The 10,335-nt window shown below is 38.1% G+C and overlaps 1 protein-coding gene across 1 annotated transcript; it reads right to left on the bottom strand.

Moving 5' to 3' along the window:
• Positions 1-830: 830 nt before the first annotated feature.
• Positions 831-2,431, bottom strand: LOC119727834. The gene is made up of 3 exons (XM_038199906.1): positions 2,005-2,431; positions 1,219-1,308; positions 831-907 (listed from the first exon to the last, which is right to left on the bottom strand). The coding sequence occupies exons 1-3, from the start codon at positions 2,429-2,431 to the stop codon at positions 831-833; spliced, it is 594 nt and encodes a 197-aa protein (XP_038055834.1).
• Positions 2,432-10,335: the final 7,904 nt, after the last annotated feature.

Here is a 10,335-nt window from a genome sequence, read left to right as displayed (position 1 = left end):
ATTCTTCTTTCGTACTTTTTGTTGTTGTAGATGTCAGAAATTGATGTTAACTTCCTTTCAACTTCTACATGTATATATAAACCATTACTTTTGTTTAAAAAAGAAAACAACATATGGAAATTAAATTTTAGTTTCAACAACAAATTAAATTTCAGGTTTCTACTTAATGGCAAGCAAGTCGCTATAATGGACAGATCCGGCCTATCAATCAAACTTTGCGCGTTCACCCATTTGACAAATCACAGCCATGATTGCGCTATCAAGTCGGACATGCGTGTGCGTATGATTGGCATGTGCGGCAAAATTGTGCAGAATGGCATTGGAAAGACTAGTACGCGTGTTAATGCTAACGAACATGTAAGCTTTACATGTCAAAACATTCTTCTTTTGTACTTTTTCTGTAGATGTCAGAAATTGATGTGAGGAACCAGGTCTGAAGAAGACGTCAGAAATTGATGTTAACTTCCTTTCAACTTCTATATGATCACTACTTTTGTTAAAATAAACAAATAAATAAATCTTTTACAACTTTTGTTTGCTTAAAAAAAATTACATGCAAAGAAAATGTGTAATCTCTTGTTGACAAATCTGTGCAATTTTAGAACAAAGGGCCTTCTGTCTTTAAATCTTTGTATTTTTCTTATTTTACCAGATCTGCAGAAAGCTCATTGGATCTTGTTTTCGGACCTGGTTCCTCACAAAGTCTTTTACGTTTCTCCAAGTACGATTCTTGAACAGCTGGGGTTCGGCTTTCATCAATGCAGTGATGGGTCCCTTCCCGGGTACCTTCCCGGGTACCTTCCGCATCCTCAGGAACATGCCCAGATGTTTCAAAACTGCTTTTTTTCAGCACAAGTCCATAGCCTCTTTGTTTGCTGCTGTACAACAAGCTTTGTCCCATCTGCATCTGTAATGAAGTTGAAAAAAGTTTTTAAAAGTTTTTTCTTTCTCTACCCTCACCCATCAAGATGTTTGCATAAGACATTTGCTGTACTGACAAACCATGTCTCAGGTACTTGTTGGTTGTACCAATGACTTTGGTGTGGTCAAATACTACATTACTTGACTACATTATGCCGTCTTCAATATTTAGTGTCCCATACTTGACAGCTTGTTAAATACAGGTTTTGCAAAGCGGCTGTAAAAGTGTCATACATTATGGCGGCTCCAACTAGTGAGAAACTCTTTCCGATTTATTCTAAATTCCAATGTACGAACCTTTTGCTTCCTCATTCAGACTCATGGGTTCCTCAGGCTCATCATCTCTCTCATCACCTGACGATTCCGACATCGCATCTGTATCGTATTCTAAGAAAAACAAACACATAAACAAAAAACCTTAAATATGTATGTATAATAACATGTATATATTGTACCTCGGTCTTGATAACCTTCACATTCCATACAATTTCCTTTATTGTGTTTCCTTTATATTTCATTCATTTTTTTGCTGACCAATTTTGTAATTTAATCATTTAAACATACATTGTAATTCAAACATTAAAATCTATACACACACATTTTTAGAGGTAAGTTTGAGGTGCAATCCAGCTTGGTTTGTGTTCAGTTAAAGCAGGCATGGTATAAAACAAATTGAAAATGTTATGGTGTTCAAAGTAATAACTAAACACTGAAAGCTGCCAACATTTCAATTAGTAATAAAACAGCATTGTTAATAGAAAAATTGAAAAATGTTATGGTGTTCAAAGTACTAACTAATTGGTATGACTTTCCATGGTGTGGGCCCTCTTTTTTATTTATTTTAATTTTTTCTGATTTGAATACAAATACACATGTACTAACAAAAAATTATTACAATAAAAATAAATTTGTGTTTTTTAATTTTACACACATTTATAATTTTTATTTTGTTTCCACCATCAGAACTGTTTTCTCTCAGCAAAAATTTGACATATAACTTAAGTTGGAAGAATGTCATACCTGCTAGTGGATGGAATCAACTCTTGTAATTTTTTAGTACATGTAGTGATATAAAAATCATACCTTCACTAGGGTCCAGTTCAACATCCTTCAGTCTTTTTCCAGCTAGTCCCTGCACATCACCTTTGTCCATCTTGAGAAGGACCTTTGACAGTTTGGCAACTTGAAGTGTTGACTCTGGCATGCGGTAGAACTCACGATGGGTTCTGACATCATGACCTAAGAAGCTCGCCAGCAGGTCGAGCTCGTTTTCCTGAAGATTCATTACTTGTGATACTGTAGCAATGTGTTTGCGAAGTCTCGTTGCACGAAGGAACTCAGGATTCTTAGCTTTGCACTTTGAAGCATGTTCTCGAAGTGTGTCAGTTCCCCTTATGTGTCCCAGTCCTCGCTGATTACTGAACAGGTACGCATTGCTGTCATCTATTCCTGCTTCATGTCTTCGGTTCATCAGTGTGTCAAGGGCTGTCTTAATCTTGGCAGTGAACATGCAGCACTACAACGGTACGCAAACGCTTTCCAAGAATCTCAACTCTCCAGAGCGCTTTACACAATGCCTTCTCAAGTGCTGATAAGGCCCCATCAACAACACATGTTGTGCCACTGGCACACTTGCTGTAATCACTCAAAGTCATTTTTCCCTTACAGAAATTTCATGAAGCTTGCCTGCAAGCTTGCCGGCAAGCTTGCAGGCAAGCTTGCGAGGTTCCAAAAATGCAAATGAGGCACTGCAAGCTTGCAGACTAGACAACTGCAAGCTTGCAGACTAGACTGCAGCAAGCTTGCGGACGAGATTGCGGCAAGCTTGCAGACTAGACTGCAGCAAGCTTGCGGACGAGATTGCGGCAAGCTTGCAGACTAGATTGCAGCAACCTTGCAGGGTTCCAAAAATGCAAATGAGGCACTGCAAGCTTGCAGACTAGATTGTGGCAAGCTTGCAGGCTAGAATGCAGTAATGACAAGCTTGCAGGCTAATGCAGCAATGACAAGCTTGCAGACTAGATTGCAGCAAGCGTGCAGACTAGATTGCAGCGAGCTTGCAGACAAGCTTGCTGAAAGTTGCAGTAAGCTTGCGGACAATTAGGTTGCAGTTAATGGGCAGTACATATTTGTGACACTTAATAACATGTATGAACTGAACATAAAGCTTTAATAACTGCTTTTGAAGTGTTACTTTACTAACTATAATAACAAAAACAACAATAACCTTTCCTAAAAGTAAAAACTAAAGTTTGTTATATATATTCCAGAAATATAACTTCTATGTATGAGAGGAAAATTCTACAAAATAAAAACAACAAATGGTAATGTTTTCTTTGGATTTCTAATGGAAATTTGACGGCATTTAAAAAAAAAAAATCAAAAAAAAAAATCGATCAATATAAAAAAAATCAATATAAGTCTGCTGGTTTATCAGTGCAAAAATGTCTTAACTCAACCCAGTCATCGAAATTTATCCCATGTACCGATATGACACAAATTATACTTTTGCATTTTTCTGAATCAAAATTATTAAAATGAGAAAATAAGACATAATGTTATTTGTGATGCAAAAAATAAGTTAGTGGAAAATACAAGAAACATAAAATGGAGTAATGGAATAATGCAAATATAGAACTAAAAACTATTAGAACACAGAATCAAATGCTACAGGGAATTAACAAACTTCTTGAATTTGAGAAGTTAAACTCAAACATGTTGTTTAATTTATAGATGTTTACTATGACGCCATACTATGAAGCCCGAGAATGGACAGGGTGGATTTTTTTTTTGGAATTTGATAATTCGTTCGCACAAATTCCTAATTCATTCGCACAAATTCCTAATTCGTTCCCACGAATTGCTAACTCGTTCGCACGAATCGCTATTGCGTTCGCACGGATTGCTATTTCATTCGCACGAATTGCTTACTCTTGCATCCGGGAACGAGTTGGTAATTCGTGGGAACGAATTAGCAAATTACAAAAAATAATTCTACCCTGTCCCTTGCTGGGCTTCATAGCATACAGTTTAATCACTACTTATTTCTTTTCTTCAATGCCCGTCTGACAGTAGCGCACTTTTGATTGATCTTCTCGTTGAACTCGTTAGGAGACAAACATGGCTGGCCTGTTGGTAGTCTGAACCGTTGTAGAACACACTCTGAAAACAAAACGAAAAATGAAGAAAAGAAAAGCCATGTCATGATACACAAACTTCAATACATGTAACAATAAATGTGATGCTATCAGGCTACATGAGTCATTTGTCGGGAATTTTCATTTGGAGATTTTGGGCCAAAATAGGACCACCTCATCACATTTCTTGGGTGTTCGATTTCAGGGGTGTGAGGGGTGTGCATCAAAAATACCGCCTTCATTATGTCAAGATGGGGATCGATTTAAAATGAAGTGAGGCACCGCGTATTGGTAGTCAGGAATATCACCCATATTTCTTCAACAAGGCTGTATAAAATGAACGATAAAAGATTGAACCATTTCATAAAAGCCATTTCGGATTTCTTTTCGTATCTTGTTTTTGTGATGCCTCATTTTAAAACTTTCACTTAGCATGAAACTTGAAGTAGCTCTTTTATTTTAAATACTTTAGTTGTACATGTGTGTGTTAGTACAGCTTTAAAAAAATGGGGTTCACATGTACGTATTATAACTGGCCTTTAAAAAGGGCTCCCATTAAAAAGATGTAATTAAAGATGATATTGCTTTTAAATGAGTTACATACATGAGAAACAATGTTTATTATTTTATTGGACAAGATTTTTTTGGGGGGGGTGGGGGAATTAAAAAAAAAATTATGAAGTACCTTTTATTTCGTGAAGTTTCTCTGGGTCCAGCGGGTGGTACTCTTCAGTGTCCTTGCGGTTGACAGCTTGCCGAGACCCACAGGCATTTCCTCGGGCAAGCCGTTCTTCTCCAAAGACGCCGACCAATAGGCTGTACAGCAAACTCTCCTTGCACTTGCCCTTGTTGAATGCTAGCCTCTTGGCCCTCTCGGTTATCACCGGAATCCCTCCAGTGTAGAGTGGTGAAAGCTGTGGGTAAAACTCAAAAACATCAACTTGGGAACATGATGATTAGTATGCATACATTGTTAAAACATATTGCTATGTGTTCATTTTTTTAAATTATTTTTTACTCACTATATCATCATGTAGCTTTTAAATTTCCAATGTGGGTCCAATCCAATGAAATCTTATAAATGTGATTTAGTAGTACATTGTGTGGATATGTAAACCACAGAATATTTTGTAAAATGTATTATACATGTACTAGCTACACTTTACATTGAAATTATGACTTTGGCAAGATTTAATTTGGTGATATGTTGTTGGGTGTGTAAATGTATAAGGTGACAATTTCCAACAATTTCTGTCTATGATGCTGATAGAAAAGCCTTATGTATTCTTTTTAAAATCAAATTAATTTTCAATCAGCATAAAAAAGACTTTACAAAGGGTAATACCGTATTGGACAAGGCAGGAAAACTTGGGCTGGTAGACACTGGTGGTGGCTGTGCAGCTACCACTGGGGTTGCTGAAGCAGTCCGTGGTGCTGGTGGCGGCAGCACCGTCTGTGGTGGTGGCGGCGGTGATGTCCTTGTGGACGGCGGTGCTGTTTGTTGTGGCGGCGGTGATGTCTTTGGCGGTGATGTCTGTACGTGGCAGTGGTGATGGTGGGGGTGGCGGTGGTGCTGCTATACCTTCAACCATACTGGTCAACTCCTTCATAAGTCTTATTTTCTTAGGAGTGATGTCTGCACAACAAATACATAAGACAATAACTGATTGTAAATGTAAAACTTTAATTAATTTCCGTATATTTTCTTAATACGTAGCATTGAAGAAATAACAAATGATAGAAAACGTGATCGATTACCTTGGGCTGTGGCATACAACCGTGTCCACAATTAAGAATGTGCAATTTCACTTTATTTATGTTCATTCGTATGTATGACCAACTGTTGGTTATACAAGCACAACAAAATTAGAAACTTGGAAATCTTACCAATGCTGAAGGGATGCCCAGAATGAGCAGTCACTTGATCCGACTTCAGCTGCGTAATAATTTGTTCTTTGTCACGCAGTTGGCTCTCCAACTCTCTTACTCGTCGCTTAAGCGACACAATCTCCTGCAAGTCAGTTGCTTGATTCTACATACAGGTAAATAAAGCATCAAGTTAGGTTGAAGTCAGTACACTGTATACATGTACATACATGTACTAGCAGTAAGCAGTATATTAAAATACAGAAACCATAACTGGTTCAGTATTTGTAAAGGCAGCAAGCAAACGGTAGGTTAAAATGTAATGAGCTAAAGTGGCAGTTCAAATACTCTGCTTGGCACACTTTCCAATCCATGAGCCAGCCTGTCTCTTTAATAACCACTCAAAAGCACCGAGCTGTGCTAATACAACATCGGAGGACAAACCCTAACTTTTTTCCTGTAGCACAGGTGCTCACCTTAGCAGAAAGTTGTGGCCATTGTGGGTGTGCAGGTTCCTCATCAGACTCCGAACAGTCCATCACCTCGTCATCCTCTTGGCTGGTGATATTAAATACTGGAGTCTAAATACACACAACCAGAGAAAAACAAAATAATTTCATTGTGGCAAATTTCTGATTAAAGTAATAGCTATAATCATTAATTGGCTTGTAGCAGATGAGAGATCACCTTTGTGTACTTTACAGTAGTCACATCTTGTTCCACTTGATTGCACCAAAAGGAGACATTTCTTGTGCCGCACTTAACTGTCCCGTCCACAACGACATCATTGTTAGTGATCTTTGTTGGAACTTGACCTTCTGAGCCACACTTCGATGCCACCAGTTCAGGGTAGTCAGGATTTCCCAGACATGCATGCATCCCATCAAGCTTGCTGAACATGATGAAGATGTCTTCGGGACTCAGGAACTCCGGGACATCCTTGCACAACGGGTGATCACTATTACAAGTGATGCCACAAATATTAAGCACCCACGAAAAATTGGCCAGGATTGTGAAAAACACTATGGGATTGCCCATCTCATCAACTTTGACGATTCTTTCTCTATTTTCCCCTTTCCAGACCATAAAGGAAAACTTCCCAGCTGTAGTGCGGTGATCATCCAAGGTCACAACGACTTCACCAGTGCACCTGTCACATGAACTAGTGAAAGTGGTGATTTTTATGTTGCAAACAGCTTTTTTACACTTTGCGCAGTTTTCTTTCTGTCTCCTTAGCTTCAGCTCATACGGCTTGCACACATAGGGTGGATAGATGCCTATCACATTGTCAGCTACAGCGATGTCAAAAGCAGCCTTGATGTCCACAGCAAACCGCTCTTTCAGCACAGGATTTCTATACTTCTGTTGGGCAGGACTCTCACCAGAAAGGTGACAAACTTCCAACAAGCAATCCTTGTGTTGATTCATCCGACTCTGTTTAATAATAGAATAAAATGTTACATGTAATTAATAAGTGTTGAGACAATGCACCCATTACAAAAAAAAAAAAAAAATGTGTCAACTTAATGCAACAGATACAGGCAGATGAACCTGATTGTTTTAATTTCAACTGTTGGCATTGCATATTTACATGTTGTACAATTGCATTAATATTACTAGGGGAGGACTTCTAAGGTGTGTTTGCCGATAAATATTTTATATTTGAATACCTAAAGGCTTAACAAAATGGCGATGCGGTAGGCCTACAATGCGCTGTACAGGCATAATAACATGCATGAGTACAATTAGAGTAAATTTTTGAAATTACAAATTATACACAAAAACATGGCACATGTAAACAAAAACCAACACGAATTGACGAGAATGATTGGCTGGAGAAATGTTCAAAGTCAAAGGATAAGCAGATGGGTTTTGAGTAGAGTCTTGAAGACAGTTACAATGGTCCAGGCAAAGGTACCTTTTTTAGAAAATGATTTTAAATTTGCCATGTCACCAAAGTAACTGCCTAAAGAAGTGTTTCTGTAATTTGTAAAAAAAAAACTTTCTTTTCTGTATCGACTGGCTTTTGCAAGAATAGGAAGTTATTAAAAGTAACAACAATAAACCCCTCTTGAAAATAATCAAGTAATGCACTCTTCAGGTATCTTTGGTGGTTTGGTGAAAATGACGGAGTCCGTCCGTCCAGATGTCATTCAGGGTTCACGAAAACATGATAATTTTCTTGTAGAAACGTGACCATTTGCCTTGCCCATGTTGCCTGTGATGGTAGGCAGCTTCTTGGTCCTGAGCGTCTTCAAATCAATTTGGTCAAGCCCTCTGCTGCCGTTGATTTCATCGCATAGATCGTTAACCAGTTTTAAAAATTGTACTTCAACTCGCGCTGTTTGTCCTCAAAATATTCCTGGTCATGCTGGTATTCACAATTTACCAGTCGACCCTTCTGCTAATTATGCCTCCATGAAATCTGCAGTATTCTCTTTGGAAATGCGTAAGTCCTACCTCAGGCAGTCTTGAAGATTACGCTGAAAATCAAGGTAGCACCTGATTAGGTTTCCATACGACCTCTATGGTTTCTACGGTGCAAAGTCATCATCACTGATGACAGTATATAAATATATTTACTGCTGAGTACTGATGACCGTATATAAATATATTTACTGCTGAGTACTGCTGGTCTGACTTGAATTTTCAACGTACAGGCACAAGGCTTCTATTTCTTATTGAAGTCGCTACGCAGCTGGTACGATACATTGCCTGCTGGTTCCCATGTCTGCTCATTGAAACCCTTCCATTTCACTTGGTAGTAAGTTTTGCCTTTTTTTTGCAACTGAATCTGTGTATTAAAAAAAAAATGAGTTGTACATGAAGAGCCGCCACTTTATTCAGGTGTTTGGCTTATGGTTATATGCGAAGGCCCACTGACCGGTAGGCTGCATCTGACAAGCACCGATACCTCATTGTATCCCTGTCATGCCTGTAGCCAGGGGGAGGTACTACATGTATGTACATGTACTATTGAAATCTTGGTGTCAGCAGTGTCATTAGTTGGTAAAGGCAATTGTCATTTTTCTTGGGGGGGGTTGAACACCCCCCCCCATCCACTTCTGGATATCATAAAGAACTATAAGACTTCATAAAGAACTTAATTTGTGCTTTTTGAACTTAGACTGACTAATATTTACTGAAGTTAGGTGAATTTGTGTCGATGAGCAATCACTAGAAGTGAAAGACTTGTTAAGGGATAATTATGTCAGCGTAATGCAACACAGTGAAATTTTTTGTCAGCATGGATAAGTTCTCCATTTATCAAGGAAAAATATTGGCAGCTCCAGTTAGGAATTCAATTTAAATTGGGAAAATGGTTCAAAAATTGAAATGAGAGAAGGGGAAGTATTACTGACAATATGTTGTCTTGGGGCACCTCCCCCCCCCTTCATCACTTGATCTTCAAATTAATGTTTAGCTGCTAATAGCTTGACTTCTCTGTACAGATTCAGGCATGAATCTTTTCCTTGGATCGATCAGGTGATATTCTCTTTGTTTTACATGCACCTACCATGTGTGCCATTAAAATAGGAAAACACCGACAAATTCTTGGAAAGATTTCTGGATTAGCAATCTTGATAACATTTTTGCTTTTGGTATTGCATTCACTGAGCTTAAAGCTTTACACAGTATAGCATTCAAAGTGTAGGCCTACTGTAAAAATTTCTTTTCCTTTTTTTTTAAATAAAGGATCTTTAATGTTTTAATTTTTAATTTCGAAAGATATGTGAAATTAATTTTTCCTTGTAAAATATATTTCCACACCACATTTGGTCTGACTTGAATCTTCAGTGTACAGGTACAAGGCTTCTATTTCTTATTGAAGTCGCTACGCAGGTGGTACAATACATGTACATTGCCTGCTGGTTCCCACGTCTTCTCGTTGAATCCCTTCCATTTCACTTGGTACAATGTAGTACAAACACTCCACTTCATAAGACAAACACTCCACTTCATATTCGTCTGAATCTGTGAATGAAAAGGGAAAAAAGAATGAGTTCCACATGAAGAGCTGCCACTTTATCAGGTGGTTGGCTTATGGCTAAAGGGAATACATATCTGGAATGAGATAACATGATTCTATGTGTTCCATTTTGTGATATAATGGCATCTTCATGCAACTCTTCATTGAAAAAAATCTCTTTCAAAGGCTCACCAGATTTGCTTTCCTATCTGCATGATGGTGTACAATGTACCATCAAAATTGACTTCAGTACCAGTCAGGAAGTTTCCGTAATATCGCTATTGTCCGATTTTACTTTTTTGTTGGGTTGAAAATGATTAGTAACAGTGGAAAGGTTTTCCTTGTGCCTTATATTCTATGACAAGCTGTTTCCAGAGCCAGAAATTAAGTATGAGGGGATTAAAATTATTCATAATTTTGGCAATATGCAGTATCACTCCT

Source organism: Patiria miniata, unplaced genomic scaffold (assembly GCF_015706575.1).
Source record: "Patiria miniata isolate m_02_andy unplaced genomic scaffold, ASM1570657v1 HiC_scaffold_20, whole genome shotgun sequence".
Lineage (NCBI taxonomy): Eukaryota > Metazoa > Echinodermata > Asteroidea > Valvatida > Asterinidae > Patiria > Patiria miniata.
This window is presented reverse-complemented; position numbering and strand designations above follow the sequence as displayed.